Source organism: Augochlora pura, chromosome 4 (assembly GCF_028453695.1).
Source record: "Augochlora pura isolate Apur16 chromosome 4, APUR_v2.2.1, whole genome shotgun sequence".
NCBI lineage: Eukaryota > Metazoa > Arthropoda > Insecta > Hymenoptera > Halictidae > Augochlora > Augochlora pura.
In genome coordinates this window covers 2040903-2062585 of record NC_135775.1, presented here as the reverse complement: position 1 = coordinate 2062585, position 21683 = coordinate 2040903, and the positions used below count along the sequence as shown (strand labels likewise).

The 21683-nt window shown below is 41.0% G+C and overlaps 1 protein-coding gene across 3 annotated transcripts in view; it reads right to left on the bottom strand.

Moving 5' to 3' along the window:
• LOC144468834 (neprilysin-1) overlaps positions 1 to 21683 on the bottom strand; it is a 119280-nt gene that overhangs the window by 61749 nt on the left and 35848 nt on the right. For all 3 annotated transcript variants that reach the window (XM_078178590.1, XM_078178591.1, XM_078178592.1), the window contains exon 5: positions 10607 to 10714. In XM_078178590.1, the coding sequence (XP_078034716.1) occupies positions 10607 to 10714 (108 nt within the window). The remainder of the gene's footprint in view (positions 1 to 10606; positions 10715 to 21683) is intronic.

Here is a 21683-nt window from a genome sequence, read left to right as displayed (position 1 = left end):
TAAAATAAAGAGAGAAATCGAGAGAGAAATCAAAAGATAAATCTGAAGTGATAGGGAGAGGGGAGAGGGTGTAAGGCAACAGCACCCCAGATAATCGGGAATCGGCCCGCACGGGGAGATCCGTTGAACGAGTCGTCGTTACACGCAGGCCCCATCGACCGCCGTGATATCCACTAATTGTCCAGCGATTAATTACGCGCCGTCCGCGCGTGCACGCCACAGCTAATCCGGCGTTGACATTATTATCCGCGTGATTGTCGGCCGCCGAACTATCGGCGGACGGCGTGTATCGGTGTCGTTTTCGACAGCGCTGATAGGAGTCGTTCGCACGGACCACCGCGTCCCACCGATACCCTCTGGCTTCATTCTCGATTCCCGATCCAGAGCTCCGTGCCAGATCCGTTCGCAAACGACTCCTATAAACGATTTTCTTCTACCGTGAACCTCGATTCAGGATACTCGATAATATAGTTACGCTGTAATTTAACTGGTCATTTGGGTTATCGATGTCGAGGGGGTTGGTACCGTTTGTAATTTATTTAATTTGTTGTAGAATGCAAAGGGAAATGGACCCAGAATTTGTCTCATATATATTTAGAATCGTTAATTTATTTTTATTCTCTCTCTCTCTCTCTCTTTATAAATTGTTAATCTATTTTCTCTATATATGCAGAAAATGGTTAATTCATTTTCTCTACATATGCAGAACGTTGTTAATTTATTTTCTAGATATATATAAAAATTGTTAATTTATTCCCTCTCTATATTATATAAAATTACTAATTTATATTTTACACACATATAAAAATTGTTAACTCATTTTATATATTTTTATATATACTACACCGACTGTATCCAAAATTGAAATTTTGCAAGTCGAGCAACAATTACAATTTCAACAATTTTCCAAATTACAGACAACTAAAGAACATACAAGAATTTTTTAACGTCAAGTCGGAATAATTTGTCCGCCGCGTGCGGTCGGTAAACGAATAAAAAGATAAGAATAAACGAGGGGGAAAAAAAAGGAGCAGCGGCAGCACAGAGCCCACGTCATCGTGGCGGCATATCGATGACGCCCGGTTGGCATGCGAGCCACGAAAGGGGGGTGGAAATAGGGTTCGGGTTGGCGCGGCGGGTGTCACCGGATGCAAATCGCCTTGATAAAAAGGCGAGCGGGCCGTTCGCCAGCGAACTGGCCATCGACGGCGTCCCGCGTCGCGTCAAGCACAGCCAGCGGTGGCGCGCCGCACGGCTTTCGAGAGGGTGCTTTTGCTTGGCGGGACCATCATTCGCGAATCAAGCCCGCAAAACCAACCGCACCACCTTCTCTTTCTCCCTCTCTCTCTCTCTCTCTGGCCACGTGAAAAAAAGCCGAGCTGCGGTCTTCCAGCGGCGACAAGCTAATCGATCCCCCGTCGACCGATCCGCCTCTCGACCGGGCTATTTTTTCCTCGCGCCTCCACGGAATTTCAATTATGCAGTTTTTCGAGGCGATACCCCCCTTTGAACACGACACGTCCACGCCGTTCGATTAAATCTCCGTCGACCGCGTATTAACCCTTTACCGGCTACGACAGTACTCCGAGGCGTTGTTCGGGGTTCGTTTGACGGTGCCACGTGTTAACAATGTTGCGCAAAATTGTTGTCAGGTTTTTGCAAAATTGTTGCCAGTTTTTTGCAAACTTCCTTAAAAGTTAATTAGAGAGATGTGCTCTTTTTTGTTTAGTTAGGAAAGTTTAATGGAATTATTATTTAATGGAAGTTATTAATAATTGTCTGTACTAATAATTATTTATAATATAGCAGTAATTATTTAAAGAAGAATTGACAATAACATATCGTTTCCTACAAAATTACAATTAATTTAATGTTCCTGTTACATTTTCAAACGTTACTTGTTAATTGTTTAAAAAATCGTCTCGCTGGGGTTAATAAATTGCTGGGGAAACTTAAATATTAATATTAGTAATTGTAATATTAATATCAAAAATAATAATATCAATATTAAAAAGTAATAATATTAATATCAAAAATAATAATATAAAACAGATAAAATGACAAGGACATTAGCAAAGAAGAAGCATCGATGTCACCATTATTAAATAGATTAAATAGATCCTAGTGTTAGGGGTTGATATGGATAGGCCTCGGTATGGGGTTGACCCGACACGACACTGCGTGTACAGGTGACGCGGCTGCGTTGGACGTCGGGCGCAGACGTTTCGTTGGATCTGCGTGGGTTGGCCGCTGTCCACTGTTTAACGCGACAAAGCGGATAACGATCGCGGATGATACACTCCGCGCGTGTGATACTGATCGTTCGACACCGTGGGATACACGGCGCGGCTACGTGGGCGGTTTTCGAAATTGCGTGCGGCCATGGCACTCTGTCCCAGAACAGCTCTCGAATTAATATTGTGCAATTAGTGGAAATAAGTTGACGTTGGAGAATCGATGGAGCTGAATTCGTATTAGAAAATTAGTGGAAACAGATTGGTATCGAATTTAGAATAAATAAATCGATATTGTAGGATTAATGAAATTAAATTAATATTTTTGTTTAATGTATTTTCAGGTTCAATGTATATTAAACTAACAATGTCTAGTAATAAATTTAATTAGAAATAAGAAATAAATAAGTAGAATAAGTAGTATAATAATGAAATAGAGAATAAAGGTATAGAAGAATAAAATGAGAAATAAGACAGTAAAATAACAATACCAAATTAAAAGATTATAAAAAAATAAGATTAGTATTGCCACTGACACAATAACAATTTCTATCGTATTTTAAACAATTTTGTTACATCCAAGAATGGATTCAAGAATATGTTATTAAATAATTTATTAGCAATGTTATTAAATAATTTAATACCAATGCTATTGGATAATTTAATATCAAAATTCTATTAAAAAAATACGTCCAGAATTTTAACAAAAGAGAGAATCGTTTCAGCAGAGTCTGCAGCCAATCCGTAAAAATTGTATAATGGCGAGCATTGGCGTAGGAGCCGGCGCGAGCCGAACCCGTGAAATTCGCAGGTGTCGCGAATATCCGCAGCAGGTGGCGGAGAATCCGCAGCAGGCGCGAACCGGGTTAAGTAAGGCGAATATTATATTTAGCCTTTAAATTGGAAGAATAAAGTCGCGCACTGCGGCTGGTAGAGCAAGGCAAGGCAGAGAGAGAGAGAGAGAGAGAGGCTGGTTTGCTCGCGCTATAGAGCCGGCGGTGGCCGTCTCTCCTGGCGCAGGTTGCACGCGAGCGAATTTTGCAGGTCAGTTCTCTTAAGCTATCCGTTACACGGTTCACGCTCAACCGGTCTTTTTTTCCAAACGTCGACCGCCTCGCGGCACAAGCTCGCGCCTATTATACTTCGAAAATAGATTCTTCCGCCGATGCTGTTTTACCGGCTCGCGGAATTTCCCACGCGGTTTCTACGCCGCTGCAATCTATAGAAACGGTGGCGGATTCCTTGGATGCACCCTTCTCAACGGTTATCCCGTTTTATTATTTTTTTTTATAATTTTTGGAACGAATTTTAACTTAACTTAGTTTCAATTTAATTTTAATTTTCTTTTAAATTTCAAGGGCTCAATCGTTGATTAGAATTCTTAATTTTTGTTAATATCGTAATGCCGATTTAGAATAATATTAATTTGTAATAATTAAATTTGCCATACAATGTAATATGGTAACATATGTTGCATAACGCATTGAATAATATATAAAATATTATACAGCACACTACACGAAAATTATCATTATTAACACCACTCAACAATACCCCAAAAAATCATAGTTCATCCACAAAATCTACAAATAAATTCTGCCACCACTATCATTATTATTAACAATTTTTATTATCACTCCAAAGCCATCCCATTTCAACCCTCAATCTAAACCTCGAACAAAACATCTCCCCAAAAAAAACAAAAATATATTCAACAAATTAAAAATGTAAAAATTGCTAAAAACATCTTAAAAACATTCAACAAACGATTCAATGAATTACGTAATCGAAATAATCAGTAACAAAAGAATAGATCGTCGAATAGATCGTGACAGTGGAAATGAAGATAAACGACGCGAAGGTGGACACGAAAAGGACATCGTCGGGGGGGTGGGGGGACGGAGGGGGCAGATTGCAAACGGGTTGCGGCGAACGGAGCCAGCCGAAGAGACCAGAGAGAGAGAGAGAGAGTCTCATTTCTGATTAATACGACTGGCCGCCGATTCGGCGCCGATACTGATTGATTAATCGCATTGGCGTCGGCGGCGAGGTATATCGGCTCCACACAGTGGCCGGCATTGCTTCGTTTCTATTCTTAGACCGCCTACATTGACTTTCTGGGTTAGAGCGTGCGGTTGTATTGCAATGACGTGAGAGTCCGGTGCAGCGGCCACCACCCCCGACCCCTCCCCTCGCCCGACGGTACGGCCTCGATATTTCGGCTTTTTTTCCGGCCTCGGGTTCCGTCGCGGTCTAATTCGACGCCGTTTCCCCCCTTCCCCCCTCACTCTCAAATCTGAAATTGTCTCTGTAATGTCTTTAAACTGTGAAAATATAAGTACAATATTTTATTAACTCAGTCATCTTTAAAACAAATTTTTACTTTTTCTGCCGAATGTTACATTAAGGGGTGGCAACAACCCTTAAATATTCGATCATTTTCTCCTTTAGTTTTGAAAGTTAGAGGAAAGTTCTTGGAACAAAAGTTACTCCTTCTATCCAAGTCTATTACATAGTGTAATATTTGCTAATTGTTTAAACAAATTACAAGAGTTATAAACAAATAGTCAATATTTTTCTCGAGTTTCTTATTTTCCACTTTTGATCTAAAAACATAATTTAAATATCCATAACAATTAATTACGATATTTATATAAATTTTATATTAACAATACGATAACTATTATTTATCTCCTAATATTCAAGGAAAATTTCTTATTTGTTTTATAGAATAAAATGTATATCTATAAGAGAGGAACTACCGTTTCCAATAAATGACAATTAAATCGCTTCAGTTATTTTTCACAGCGCAAAACCCTGAGGTCTACTAATAGAAGACAATGGGAGTCTTCTCTGCGCTATTTGTCGGCGGGAATCTCTCGCGACGCGGTTCGAGTTCTTGCGAAGTTTCCCGATGCCGGGATTCCGTGGCGCTGGAAGGGAAACGCGTGTTTTCCGCGGCTCAAGGCTCGGCGTTGTCACGTGGGCCGACGATAACGTTGGAAAACCTTGGAAGTTGCTCCGCTTCCTCCGGCGGAGCATCGGGAACGTACGACAAAAAGCCCCCGTCGCGCTTTGTTGCGGCAAAAACGCGTTTCGATCGGTCGCGCGCGAGCGCGCAAAACCGCCGCCGTCGTATTATTGCGTACGTGTGCGACGACATTGTGTGTGTGTGCGTGGTCCACTTTGGATCAGCCGTTTGTCATTGTTCCCTAATGTCCTACTCTAAGAACAACGGGGACCAAGATAAGCCTTGCTTTGACAATGGGTTCACGGAGTCCTACAAAATGGCGGATCGTTGGTTTCTTTATCGACAGTTATTCGGATTTTGGAGGTCCATTTATTTGTTATTTAATTAATTCAGGTGCTAGTTGTGGTAAATTTTATAATAATGTATTATTGGTTAAGATTGGAATAAATTATTATATAAATGCTATTGTTAGTGCTATAATGTAGTATAAAGCGGTAGATTTTAGAGTAAATTTATTGTTAATTAGTTAGGATGGTTTCAATAATATGAGACTATGTTTATTTTTTAAATTGTTACTTTGGGTTAAAAAGATTTTTATTAATACTGGAAAATGGCTGTCTCAAATAGATTTAGCCTGAATTAACAATTACATTTCGCGAAATTATAACAGTTGTAATATTATAACAGTGTAATTATTTATTATAACAGCGATTGAAAAAATTAGCGACCAATGATCAAAGACAATATTTAATATATCAAAGAGAATTGAAAGAAATAATTTCAAGCCGCGTTTCCAAGCGAGGCGACTAATAACTGTTCGATCGTGTACTGTAACGAGATCTCGAAGCGTGAGGAATGCAACAACCGTCGCTGGACAGGAGAGAAGACAGAGGCCGTGGCGGCTTTTTCCGGCGGGGCGAGAGAATCGTCTCGGGTCGGCGATGGAAAAAGCGAGCAACGGGCGCGCGGAGCCCATTCAACCAACGTCCACCCACGCGGCCAGGTTCTTTTCACGGCGATCGCCCGCCGTGAAGCTTTTCTTCCGGGACGCGCGCCCGACAAATTCTTCGTTATTATTTGCGGGGACAGCATTGTTGCCGTTGGTCGCGCGTTAGGACCAAACCACTCCTCCGTTCTCTTCCTCGACCCCCTCCTTCCAATGTTTCTCTTTCTACTGTACTTCACTCCATCGCCTCTCTCTCTCTCTCTCTCTATCTCTCTCCAACGACTCTCCCTTCAACATCTCTCTCTCTCTCTCCCTCTCTCTCTTTCTCTCCCTCTCCCTCCAACGACTCTCTCTTCAACATTTCTCTCTCTCTCTCTCCCTCTCACTCTCTCTCTCTCCAACGACTCTCTCTTCAACATCTCTCTCTTTCCCTCCCTCTCTTTCTCTCCCTCTCTCTCCAACAACTCTCTCTCCAACGACTCTCTCTCTCTCCAACGACTCTCTCTTCAACATCTCTCTCTTTAACATCTCTCTCTCTCTCTCTTTAACAGCTCTATCTCTCTGTGCCCCATTCTCCAACCACTCCACCAGTCTCTCTCTCTCTCTCTCTCTCTCTCCTATTCTCCAACCACTCCATTCTCCCTCCCCTATTCTCCTCTCGAGCACAGTGTCATCTCATACAGAGAGAGAGGAGAAGTCGAAATCGGTCCGCGTGCCGCGAATGCGATTTATTAAACGCCGCCGCGTCGGCTGAAACGATTCCGTTGCACGGCCGGTCGCGCGTTACCGTCCCGAAGTTGCTCGGATGTCGATGAATAGAGGAGCGAATGGTGTTCCTCCCGTCGCGGGTATCGCCGCGAAAGTCCACACGGTTTCACTCCGGGACACCGGGACAATGCTCCGCGTCGTTCGCCGTTCTTTTATTTTCCTGAGGACTCGATTGCTCGAGCGTGTTCTACGGGGGGAGGAGAATAAGATATCGCGAGGGTTTCGGGGTATTTTTAATAACGGAAACGTCGAGATGCTGTTTCGATAGGAAGAGGTTTATTGCTGGAGGTGCATCTATGCAGGTGTATTTAAAGTGGCGAGTTATTTATGTTGTTCAGAAGAGAAGAAAATAATAGAATGAATAGGTAAATTTTAATAGGATAGTTAGAGGATAAATAAATAATAATAGGAAGTAGAATAAATAATGTAGGTTGGAATAATGGAACATTAGAATAATAGAATAATTAATAAACAGAGGATACGGTAGACTATAATAAATAAATAAAGATAGAATAGAATAAATTAATAAAATAGAGTAGAATACACTAAATAAAGTGGAACAGAATAAACAACATAAAATAAAATAGACCAGAAAAGAAACCTAGAATAAACAATAAAACAATAAATTAAATAAATAAAAAAAGACCCTAACAGATCAACGACCAAACTACTACAATAAATAAATAAACTGAAATATCCCAGAAAATCCATACATCAACCACAAATGCGTTAGAACTACCCCCACTCTAAGAGTAGCTAGTTTTCCCGCGAACGCCGAACAGGATTCTTTGGATTGGCCGTAATTGCCGCGCGTATAAAGCTGCTCGGCACGAATAGCCCGGTCGCGGGTCGGCTGCCGCCGGAAATCGTCGGTTCGTGCCACATCGCCGCAAAGCAGTCGAGGAAGCACGTGCAGCCGTGGAGAACTCTCTCTCTCTCTCGAACGATACATGCGACCGCTTCACGCTATCCGTAGGATGCCGCCGCTATTTGTCAAGCGACTTCCGCCATATTTTGAGGGATCCCCATCGCGAACGGCGAACTTCTTCCGGTTCTCGAAGACCGACGGCCTGCTCGGCACACCAGTAAGAAACTCACGGATCCACGAGGTTATTGCGTTTCTTAGTAGAGAGGGTTGAACCGAACTGACAACTACTTCCGACGATATTTTCCTAACTGCTTCGCGTGTCTTTGGTGGTAACTTCATTTGTCGAGGAGGTGGAGAGCATTTGCTATAGGAGCTGTGATTGTACTGCGGTTGTACGAAGGGTAATTGTTACAGAGGATGTATATTTTAATTAATTCGTGATACTTTATATATTGTAATTAATTTCGAGTTGTTGCGTATATCGTAATTAATTTTGACTTACTGTAATTGGTAATAATTGTAGACGCCATGTTCGTATAATATATGTATTGCACATTGTTACGTTAAATTATATATTATTATATTATTATACTATATTATACGAATATATCGATTATCGACAATTACAACGATTCAGTTGTCGCGAGTTATTTATTTTATATTATATATTATTAGTTACATTAGTCATACTACCAGCATTATTATATGTTATTATATTATTATACTCTATTATAGAAATATAATATTTATTTATAAATATTTTTATTTCGGTTTTATTTTATTTAATCGTCGCTGAATTTTGGAAAACGCGTCCCCCTGAGAATCGATCGACGTCATCGCCGTTTCGGCGAACGTTGTCGAGCACGTCTCGTCTCGAACAAGAAGAGCGGGGACTTATCTCGAGAAAACTTATTTCGCCGACTTCCCGTCCAGCGACGGAGAGACGCACAAAGGTGCACGTGTTGCTCAGCGCGCAGTTTGTCCCGCTTTGCAACGGACAGGGCTCCGACGCGCGGCGATAATGCATCTGCTCGCTCAGCGTTGCGCGCGTTCCATTCATATATTCAATCGGCGACGTTCTTTGCGCGGCCGTTCGTCGGCCGAGTTTCACGTGCCGGACTCGATCGATTATTCATACGCGGAAATCACGAGACAGCCGCTTTTCCTAATAAAACGCGACGCTCGACGCGAAAGAATCGATTAACGCTGGATGGAGCCGGTTTACCGCGCGATAGCCAATTACCGTGCGGATAGATTATTACCGTAACGGGCTGGTTTATTACTATGGGGGTGGTTTATTACTGCGCGGGAGCCAATTACTGTGCGTTTCGTTCGTTTTCTAGCGCAATTCCGTTTGCAGGCTGCTGAAAAGTGTTATAGCCTGTGTAGAAATTGGCCGACTTTGGCCGACGATAGCTTCGCGGAAAATTGTGGTAGGGTGATGAGCCTTCCTTTGAATTGTAGCTTGGAATCTGTAGTTTAAGATAGTATTTTTGAATTTTCCGTTTGATGCACTCTACCTGTTGTAATAATTTTTTTTGTGAGACCGTGACTGTCGCTTTGGGAATTTTCAAGTTTGACAATAAGGGTGGACTTTGAAACGCTGTAACTATGCCAGAAAAAATCGTAGCTATGTGAAACTTTTTTTAAATTAAAGGGGAAGGTTCAAACTTTGTTCTATGCTAAATGGGATCGGCGAAAAAAATTTTACAGGGTCTGTGTATTTTTTTGAATTTGGTCAATTTTAATGCATATATTTGAGGGGTTGAAATTGGCCAAGTTTAACGAAATATACAGAGTTTGCACATTTTTTTCAAGAGATTTCGACTAATATACAATAAAGTTCGATCCTCCCCCTTTAATTTAAGCTAAGGTAGACGGTGCTACGATTTTTTTCCACGAAGTTACGGCACTTCAAAGTCTACCCATTTCGTGGCGAATTTGGTAATTTACAATCCGACAGTCACGCTCTCATTTTGCAATTATTACAACAATAAGACGGCATCAAAATTAAAATCCAACGAATCTATCTTAAAGTAGACATTTCAAGCTTCAAATCAAAAGAACCGCCATGGCCCAGCGATCATTTTCCACAATGCAATATATATATAAAATCTGTTGAATTAATTGTCCTAATAATGCTATAGAAAATTTTATTCTGGAATTTAATGACATCTTGATCACAGAAAAAATACATTATTGTTGTTATAAAAGGTGTACAAATAATTTTTCGCGGCGGGTCGTAAGATCGTTTCAAGGACACAACAGCTTGGCCCGTTTCATTCGCGGGGATCAAGCGGGCCACAATAGACCGCCGAGGGGTGTGCGCGGCTCGTCGTTAACGTCGACGTCGACGTCGACGTCACCCGCGCGCAATATCCCGCGACAACTGTTCGCTTGTCTGTCACGCGGGCCCTGGTATCGTTCTCGCATGGCTGGCTCGGTTCTCCGCGAGACCAGGAGAATAGAGATAATGACAGAGAAAGAGAGAGAGAGAGAGAGAGAGAGAGAGAGGAGAAGGCAAGAGATAGAAATAGTTTAATACAAAGAAAATTAATAGAACCTAATTAATTGAAGAAGGGGGAGAAATAATGGAAAAATAAAAAAAAATTGAGAGAGAGACAGAGAGAGAGAGAGAGAGAGGAGAGGCAAGATAAAGTAAAAAAGGGAGGGGGAGAAGAGAGTGAGAAAAAAAAGTTAGAAAAAGGGGAAATGGACACAAAATACTAAAATCGCGCAATAGAAAGAGAAAGATAGATAGAAAGAGAGAGAGAGGGATAGTGGGCAAAAGGAGCAACAAATAAAGAGCATCGACTCACCCGGTGTAAAATTGACGGGTTTCTCCTTGAATTCCAAACAGTCGCTGTAAAACATGCCCAGCTTCTCGAACACGCCGACCATGTGACCCGTCTTGTTCGCCAGCAGCTCTGTAACATCGTTGAAAAAGAGAAGAGTGTAAAGAGGAACACCGTTTCACCTGCGAGAGAAAAAGAGAGAAAAAGAGAGAAAAAGAGAGGACGAAAGAGAGAGAGAGAGAGTTGGCAAATGCTCGGAATCGAGGTTGAGCCTTCGAACTCTACCGAGAGAGAGAGAGAGAGAGAGAAGGAAAGACGAAATGAGAGAGTAGAGTTTGAAAGAGAGAGAGAGAGAGAGAGAGAGAGAGAAGGATAGAAAGACAAAATGATAGATCAGAGTTTGAAAGAGAGAAAATTGAGAGATAGACGAATTTATAGATCAGAGTTTGAAAGAGAAAAAAAAAGGAAGAGAGAGGGAGGGAGAGAGAGAGAGAGAGACAAAATGATAGATCAGAGATTGAAAGAGAAAAGGAAAGAGAATGAGAGAAAATGATAGACCAGAGTTGAAAGAGAGAAAAAGAGGGAGAAAATTATAGACCAAAGTTTGAAAGAGAGAGCAAGAGAGAGAGAGAGAGAGAGAGACGAAGTGATAGATCAGAGTTTGAAAAGGAGAAAAGAGAGAGAGACGAAATGATAGTGCAGAGTTGAAAGAGATAAAAAGGAGAGAGAGAGAGAAAAAGAAAATTATAGACCAAAGTTTGAAAGAGGGAGAGAGAAAACGATAAATCAGAGTTTGAAAGAAAAAGAGAGTAACTGATAGACCAGAGTTGAAAGAGATAAAAGGCGAGGGAGAGAAAATGACAGACGAAAGTTTGAAAGAGAGGGAGAGGGAGAGAAATAGTGCCGGTGTATCACTTGGAGCGAGTCCGACGAAAATATTTTCCGTTCCCGGAAATATTCGGAGCCCGTGACGGCGCGGCCGGGCGTAAATCACGGATTCATGCCGCTATAAAAAGATCGACGGGCAGAACTCTCGAGTGCGACGTCGAATAGACTCCGCACTGGCGCAACCCTCTTTCTTTCCATTCACTGCCTCGAAACAGCAAAGGTAGCGTTTCGACGCCGTGTTAAGGAACGATCGAACCCCAGCACAGCTCTCCCTTCCTCTCTCTCTCTCTCTCTCTCTCTCTCTCTCTCTCTCTCTATTTATCTATATATCTCTGAATGAATATTTATTTTAAATGCTGACACCTGAGGGTGTCTCATAAACTACTCTTCGCTTTTAATATATTTTTAAAATATTTTTATATTATTGTAAAATTATTATTACTCTATTTAGTTTTATATTATATTTGCAGTATTTCTATTTATATTATTTTTACTTAAGTATTTATTTTTATTTTATCTTTACAGTATTTATTTTTATACTAGCTTCACGGAATTTATTTCTATATTATTTTTACGTTATTTACTTTCGCAGTATTTTTACATTATTTTTCTCACGCTGTGTAATTCTAGTTTCCCAAAATCCAAACGCTTGTATCTTTTTATGTTTATAACAATTATTAAAAATAGAAAGCATTAATACTAGAATATATACAAAAATATATTGATAAATAAAAAATTTTAGTATATCTATTTATCTCTATCTGTCCATCTCTATCTAACTATCTATTCATCTATCACGATCCTTCACCAGAACAGATATCCGCCAGGGATTCCGATCACGACCAATCGCCATTAAAATACCAGAACTGGCGAGAGGGCCAGTCCAGTGATTTCGACGGCCCTTTTATTATTTGATCGGGGGTAATTCCGACGACGGTGAAAATAAAATTTCGCGACCTCCACAAGGACCGGACCGATTGCCTTTCGATGGACTTGGGAACGTTCTATAAATTGTTATTTTAGTAGCACTCTACGGCCCTGCGATCGAACGCATAAAATTCTCGACGATTTTTTTAAAAATGCAAAATTTTTATTTTAGTAGGTTCATACTTTAATAATTTTAACAATTTCTATAATAATTCCAACAAGTCCTATAATAATTTTAACGAGTCCTGTAATAATTTTAACAAATGCTATAACAATTCTAAAAAATCCTACAGTAATTTTAATATATCCCTTAACAATTTCAAAGCCTCAAATAACATTAACAAATACTCTCTTACCTCTAACAAATTCTCCAACAATTTCCCAAATTATATAACAGTCTTAACAAATTAAAATCAGCCCACCAACATTCTAACTTCTTTTTAATCTTCCCCCCACCCTCAATCTAAATAAATCCATAAAATCCTAATCGCTAACATCCCTTAAAATATACCATCCGCGCGACTCATAAAATTCGGCCGTGCTTCATGCACAATAACAAATGAACGTTGAGAAAATATTCAGCCCCGTAGCATCCGTCTCGGATCGCCTCAGCCGCGCACACGCTCCGTCAAGATTCCAACACACGGGGCACGTTCGAGATCGCTGGTTGGCCCGCCGCTAAATTATACACGCCGGGCGTGACGTTGCCGTTGATTGCATTAAACGTTAATTCGTTTTACGGCCGCGCGCGAGCGAAGAACGCCGCGATAAAGCGAGGGCCGCTCGCGCCGTAACATCGATTTTCAATCGAGCCGAGCCCCTCGCGGATTATTAATCGAACTTTCGTCGCGTCCTTTCACCGCGGAGCCTCTTTTCGCGTCGGAAAAAGAATTCCACTGAATCCCCTTCCCCATAAAGGAACGCCGTGGAAAAAGGGACGCCGTGACTCGAGACGGGGATCGATGGATCTCCGGATTTAGAGGGAATTTGTATTAACCCTTTGCACTCCAATGATGACTCGATCAAATATAATTTTTATTATTATTGCAAAATTTTCTTGTCAAGATTATTTTTTATATCGACGAAGTTTTGATTTAAATAATCGTTAAATAGTAAAATTGTTGGTACGAGTCACGAGAATTAATCTTATGTGTGTAAAAGTGTACTTTGTTACATAGAATTTAAATAGAATATGTCAGGAAAATTGTTGTAAAATGGTGTCGAGTGCAAGGGGTTGAAAAATGGTATAGCGCGTGTAGAAATTGGCGGACTTTGATTGACGATAACTTCGCGGAAAATTATGGTAGGATGATGAGCCTTCCTTTAAATTGTAGCTTGGAATCTCTAGTTTAAGATAGCATTTTTGGAATTTCAGTTTGATGCACTCTAACTGTTGTAATAATTTTTTTTGTGAGACCATGACTGTCGCTTTGGAAATTTTCAAGTTTGAAAATAAGGGTGGACTTTGAAACGCTGTAACTTTGAGAGAAAAAATCGTAGCTACGTGAAACTTTTTTTAAATTAAAGGGGAAGGTTCGAACTTTATTTTACCGTAAACGGGATTGCCAAAAAAAATTGTATAGAGTCTGCGCATTTTTTTGAATTTGGACAATTTTAATGTGATGGATATGGACTTATATTTGAAGGGTGCATTCGAAAAAGACGACATTTTTTAAAATAAATAATATTACTTAAATATTACAATAGAAGCCTAACAGTGAAAAGTTATAATAACTTAACAGTGAAAAATATTAATATCATTTCTACAACTAACTGCAACTCTACTATCATTAACGAAAAATTATATTTATCAATATTAATATATACATTAAATATCACGTCTTGACAATTTTTTAAAAATTCTAAACACGAACTAAAAATATACTTAAATTATTCTTTTTTTCGTTTCTTTCGTAGTTTTGCATGCAACCTGGTCGGTTTCATCATGAATACGTAAAATCCCGCTGTCTAGTGTAATTAACATTCGCAAGAAACGTCTCGCAAGGTCAGGGTAATTTGGCAAACGAGGCTGAGAACGCAAAAATTAAAATTTCACACGGTGACTCTTTCCATTATATTTACTTTCTCGACTCTGCTGAATTCTGATAAGAGAGAGAGAGAGAGAGACTAAGACGGTAATTTAGAGAGAGATTTGGATAAAAATTGAGATAGAAATTAAGAGAGTGATTTGGATAAACATTGAGAGAGACAGAGAGATAGAGAGAGAAATTTGAAGACAGACTGAGAGAGAGAAAGTGAGAGATTTGGAGAGAGATTGAGAGAGAGAGAGAGAGAGAGAGAAAGTAACAGAGATTGAGAGAGAAATTAAGAGAGTAATTTGGAGAGAAATTAAGAGAGTGATTTGGATAAAAATTGAGAGATATTGAGAGAGAGAGAGAGAGAGAGAGAGAGACTAGATTTAACAGAGAGAGAAGATAAACTTGAGAGTCGAAGCAAACGAGAAGAAGAGAGAGACAGAGAGACAGAAATGGATACAGAAAATTAAGATAGCTAAAACGCGAAATAGAGAGGTAAAGAGATAGTGAGGCGGAGGGAGAGAGCAGGTGGAAGTCGAGGACGTTCCACGGGAGGTCAGCGGAGGCCTCGCGGAAGGCCGGGGGATCGGCCACTTGGCCTGTGCGCCGTTGCTATAAATATTTCATGTTAATCGATATACGTGCACACGGAAGTGTGTCATGCACGTTGTCCTATGACTCGACACAATGCTCCACATGCGGGCCGGCCCTCTCCCTCGCCATCGTTCCCCGTCGGAACATAGTTGTACATCCTCGGACACCACCTCTACCAGCCAGCCAGCCAGCCAGCAGCTCGCTAATTACACGGGAACGGGCCTCCGCAGCCCTGCCACGCCGGTTTTAATGACCCTGAAAACCCTCCGCGGAGGTCGACGCGCCCAACGATTTTCCTTTCACCACGTCCCCGGAAACTTTCCTCCTCCATTTCTCAACTTTCCAGCCCGAAGAGGGAGAGAGAACCCTGTCTCTCGCTGCAACATTTTTAACTCGCCCGGACTCCTGTGTGTGTCTGAAATTAGATGACCTTTGCAGCTGCCTTTCTCACGATGAAATTGGAATGACGCTTCGCGTTACATTTTTTAGAGGTTATGTATTTGTTTCTTTTAAGGATTATTTAGGGGCTGGTTTTACTTTTTATTAAGTAATTAAGGCTGGCTTTATTTGTTAGGAATTTGTAGTGGTTTAGTTGTTGGTTGATCTCGTCTCTTATTGGTCAATGTTTTTTGTTGATAATTTGTTAAGTAAGGCTGGTAGAAAAATTTTTTAAAGGAGGAAGTTGCTTGAAACGATCGCAGCTATTTTCTATATTTATATTGCTATTTTCGGGACACCCTTTACAATTATTATCAGCCTTCGCGATTTAATAAGTAACTGTGACATAACCTATATGATGTCAGTCACTGTGACTGCTCTATATAAACTGTCCTATATGTATAGACAGAAAATTGCTATAGACAACTTCGCGAAGGGCGAACATTACTTAAAAATTCAAGTAAACACAGATATATTCTAAATACAAATAATCTTATTATCTTTAAAAACAATTAAACCTTCTAATCACAGCAACCTGCATCACTGAAGAAAATATTAAATGAAAGGGTTAAATCCTTGGATCGGGTTAAATAGGAGGCGAGAAGGGATACGCAAACCGGCTAGGGTGCAGCCTGATGCACCCTAAAAAATGCAACAGTGAAAACGGTTGCAACAAAGGATGGAGGAAGGGAGGGCTCTCTAGCTCTATCTATCGCTGATCTATCGAGAGGCGTCCTCTCGATCGATCGGCGGGCGTGACGAGAACACGCGCGCGCCCGTCCGTTCGATAGGGAGCGTCCGTGGCCCCGTGTTTAATCAATCAGTCTGATTCGCCGATTATTCGAGCCCGCATCGGTGCCTCCGATTTACCGCGGCGATGGGATTCCGTCGGATGATCGCGATCGAGCGCAACGGGTTACGGTCGGCTCTCGAACCTTGTCGAATCGGGCCTGGAGCCTCGGCCTATCGTTTCAGGAACAGGCCGGAACCAACCCTTTCCCCTCGACGCCGTCGTCGGATTAACCCTTCGCCGTCGGAGCCATTTCAACCGGAAATCCAAAGTATTTTTTAGACGCAGCATAATTTTTTTCGCAGTGTTTCCATTTTATACAACTCGTGTATTTTATACATCGTGGAATGAAATTTTCTGACTCGCGCAACGATTAACAACCCTCGACGATGTTTTCGAATACGAGTAAATTCGATGAAAAATATGTAGAAACGTGGCGTAATAATTTTTTTGGAATTTTTATTTTTAATAAAAGGTTGAAGAAGCATGATTTTAGAGACCTGTGAATTGAGGGTTATAGGTTATGTCAGGTTATACAGGAATTTTTATTTTTAATAAAAGGTTGAAAAAGCATGATTTTTGAGACGTGTATACTGAATGGTTTTTATTTTCAATATATCATTTGCATTATTTAGTAATATTTCCAGTATTTATCATACATATATTTCTACTAAAAATAAAAATTAAAAATAAACTAACCACTCCAGTTTTATTCTATAAAAATAACCCTTAAAAACAAATTAAAATCCCTGCTTTATTAAATATTATATTATATTTCAATTAAACTTCTTATTCCTGCTCTTGCATTTTCTGTATACCTTGCTCCATTTAAAATAATTATAAACAAAGGAATCCGGTCGTTGGAAACGATCGCCGCGTTCCCGTGGCGTCGCGACAAGGTGTAAAGTTCCCGCCCGCGGCAACAAGGACGGATAGGAAAATGCGAAGAATCCAGAAACGGGGAAGAGGGAAACAACAAGGTCTCGAGAAGAAAAACCAACAACCGGGAGGAAATGAAAATATTCTTGGCACTTTGGCGCGCGCTCGAGCGCGCGGTAACAGCCGCAATTTTCGAGAGAGAGAGAGAGAGAGTGGCTCTGCGCGCGGAATGTAAACACGAGCCACGGGAGGGGAAAAGTGAAAACTTGCCGGAACAATGAAGCAATAAAGAACGAATGAAAGAGGATGCAGAACGCGGCGACAATTTTCTCGGTGCGACGGCGACGCGCTCGAAGAGTTTAGCGACTGCTTCGGCGGAGACCTGTCCTTGCGAGGCGAACGAGGTGAGATGAATTGGCGGGAAGCAAAAATGCCGGAGAAAGCGGAATTGATGCTTTCGTGAATTGATTAATGGTTAAAGATTAAATCAGCAAATAATTAATTAAATTAAGTTGCAGAATTAAAGATAGGTAGATAGATAGATAGATGGAGAGATAGAAAGAGAGAGAGAGAGAGAGAGAGAGAGAGAGAGAGAGAGAGTCAAAGAGAGTTAGTTAGAGAAATAAAGAGAGCAAGAGAGAGAGAGAGAGAGAGAGTCCATCTTCACTCTCTAAAAGCGAAAGAGAAAGTATTAAAAAAGAATAGAGAAATAGGGCGAGAGAGATTATGAGAGAAAAATGTGGTCTAAATATAGAAAGAGAAATAGAGAGAGCAAGAGAGAAAGGGGGAAACATCTAGGAAAAAAGCAAGCTTTTTAAAACGCGGCGCGCATCCGCCGCGACACGGAACGAGCACTAAACATCGAAACCGGGTTCCCCGGGTAAGGGATCGCCGAATTTATCGCGGCGCGAGCGAAGTGTTAAATCACCGTGAATCTGAAAAGCGCTGCCAAACTCGTTCCACAGCGCTGACGTTCCACCGGCCGGACTTTTATTCAACATTTAAAAACGTTCCGCACCGTTCCCGCATACCCACCCACCACCACTACTATACACAGGGTGTCCCACTTAAATTCGGCTCTGTCGAACATCCGCAGTGCTAAGCGGGGCTGCCAAAAACATATTGGAAACAAATGACGACTGCTAAACTCAGCGGAAAATCATTAATTCGGGTAAATTGTTGAGCAATATGCATTAGTGACATAGTTTCATAGTGATAAACGTTTTTTATAAGGATATTAATTTAACCCTTTGGGCTTGCGTGTCTACTTTCAACTGTCGAAGCTGTTTATTTTATTTGTTTATTTCTTTTTACATAAACTTTATCTTTTATTTTTATATAAAATCGAAGTTGTGTCACGTATATCAAAACTGTAAAAAGGGAATATATTTATTAACTATATAAACATGTATTATATATTCCCTACACCGAACTATACACTTATTACAACCACCCTACATTTCCATTACTATACTCTATATTTGTAACAGCTACCATATATTTCTTTCTATACTATACCATACATTGAAAAATTATAAAAATTATAAAAGCAAAAATGGTCCCGGTATACAACCCTCTTCCGTCCATCGGCCCGTCTTAATTCGCGAAAAACGTCGGATCACCGGTTCTCCCATTGTTCGCCGGATGGATAGACAGCCAGACGGGACGGACAGCCAGACGGACGGACACGCGGGTGAAATAATTCGAGCGGATCGATTCGGGACCGCTCGGTATAATCGGCCTTGTTCCGCCGCGTTGCGTTTAGTTTTCGAATGGCTGTGTTGCCGCGCGGCGCGCATGCAAATCGCGATCGTATAACGGCGAATTCTTTACGAGCACGCGGGAGGGAGAAGAGGAGGAGGTTGAAACGTCGCCGTCGACGGCAGCGGACCGGCGCGTATTATTTCGCCGTAACATCGCGGTAATATACGTAGACATAATGGGCCGAGCAGCAGTAAACGCGTTCCGCGAAAAACGGCGTAACGAAAGATAGCCGGGGGCGGCGGAAGGGGGGGGGGGGGGGAGGGGACACGAAACGGTGGCGAGAGGGTATCGTTATTAAATGCCGGGGCTACGGCTGCAAACTTTTAAAGGCCGGCCCTTACCCCCTTCCCCCTTTACCATGTACTTTTTTGCCCCCCTTTTCCGCTCTCTGTCTCTCTCTCTTTCTCTTTCTCTTTCTCTCTTTCTCTCTCTCTCTGTGTCGCTCTCTGTCTTTTTGTCTCTCTCGCCCTCTCTATAACTCTCTCTCTCTGTCTCTGTCTCTCTGTCTTTTTCTCTCTCCCTCTCTATAACTCTCTCTCTGTCTTTTTCTCTCTCCCTCTCTATAACTCTCTCTCTCTGTCTTTCTCTCTCCCTCTCTATAACTCTCTCTCTCTCCCTCTCTCTCTCTCTCTCTCTCTCTCTCTCTCTCTCTCGCTCTGTCACCTTCTCCTCGGTTTAATCTCCATTCAGACGGGTTCGCCAAGCGGCTGACTTCCTTCGCGAGGGGCTAATTAGCGGAATGTCATCCGACGCGGCCTCGCAATTAAGGCGTCACGCGGCCGGCCAGAAATTACACCACTTATCTGATCGGGAACCGGGAGAAAAGCCGTGCGCGCCGCGGCGGCGAACGCGATCTCCTGATGGTCGCCGTTCGAGAGACCTTGCCAACAGATTATTTTCTTTCGTTCTGTACGGTCTGGCCACCTTGAACACAACTTTCTTAATTGTTCGCGCGCGCGCGCGCGCGGGCAAGCCCCGGTGCACGCGCGGTACCGCATTATGCGAGCTGGTTGAGCCACGCGATACGAAACGGTGGTAATTTATGTAAATGTCCTGGGGCTTCGTATGTAACAATTAATTCTGTATTGCTGTATGTTGTTAATTCTGTGTAATTATATAGATATAGTATAGTACAGAAAGTATATGGTAGATATAATAACTATACAAATTGGTACAGGAAGTATAGAGTATATTCAACAAATGTATAATATAGTACAGGAAGTATAGAGTATATTCAACAAATGTATAATATCGTACAGGAAGTATACAGTATAATATTCAACAAATGTATAATATAGTACAGGAAATATACAAGAAACACATAACCTAATAAATACATAATTTAACCCAGAAAATGTATACCAGAAATATACACCAAATATACATCAAATATACACCAAATATACACTGTACTACAGGAAGTATATTTTAGACACAACTGTGTCGAGGCTGCCGCCATTTCAACCCCTTCCTATGAAGCGGTTTCAGGGTATCGATAAGACCGCTCCGCGGGCCTCCAACTTGCCAAGAAATGATCGAGCACCACCACCACCGTCGTTCGTCGTCGACGACGCCGGCCGGCTACCCACACGCCATTTTGAACGGTCTCCTTTGATTTAATCGGAGCTGCGTTTCGTGCCTGATTGCTTATGGAACTAACTGCTTTGTTCTACGAACCACTGTTTCTGTATTTATGCGGCCGGCTACGTTTCAAGGTTGTTGCGCGCTGGTTCGCCGGGAACGCTTAATGGAACTTCTTCGGTGAACTTTCAAGCAACCTTGAACGTTGCTCGATCTCTTTTCGTTGCACTTTGTTATTAAGAAAATTGTTTTATTGTTTTAACAAATTTGGAATGAATTTTAAATTAATTCTTATTTATTATATTTCTACATTCTTCTTAGAAACGATGCAAATATTTTTTAATTAGCGAATTAGCTTTGTTCTTTAATTCTTAATATCGTCAAATTTCCAATTAATTATCTAAAAAGAAAACCCCAACAATAACTTTACTATATTTATACACTATTTCAACAAATTTCAAATTAATTTATACCTAATTTAATTATTTATTAAATCCGCTACCAGCGATCGACAATATAGAATAGCAAGCAAACATTGAGAATTTAAATCTACAAAATCCTGCAAAATATGAACATAGTCTCACGATCTCAATAAACGATAATTCAATGGAAAAAGAACAAAAGGAAAAGAAACGGTGTTCCCGGCTCGAATTAAAATGGCAGATGGAAAATCCGTGAAAGTAATAAAATCGTCGGATCGTTCCGGGGAACTACGGAGGCTCTTTTCGACTGTTCTCCGATGCCGAGGCATTATCGTCCATCTTGAATCCCAACAGAGACATCGAGCCGCTTCCGTTTCCCCGTGATTAAATCTCGGTGCACGCGGAACGGCTTCATATATGCAGCTACGCGAATCTATACGCATAACCGGGGGGACAGGCTTTAAAATTCCACTGCGACGCCGTTTCTCCTCGGCGTTTTAAAACATCGGCTATCTTGGCGAAAGAGAGAGAGAGAGAGAGAGAGAGAAGATTACTAAGCTTTAAATTAGAACATTAATCATATCGATCTGAAATTTATTATAACTTTCACAATAATTCATATATGCAGTATGTAATATATAGAATATTATAATATTATATTAATATTAATTGCAATAGAATATTAATACAATTTTAGTATAAAATTATAATTTATATATATTACGTACTGCATATATAAATTATTGTCAAGGTTATAATCAAATTTAGATTGATATTATTAA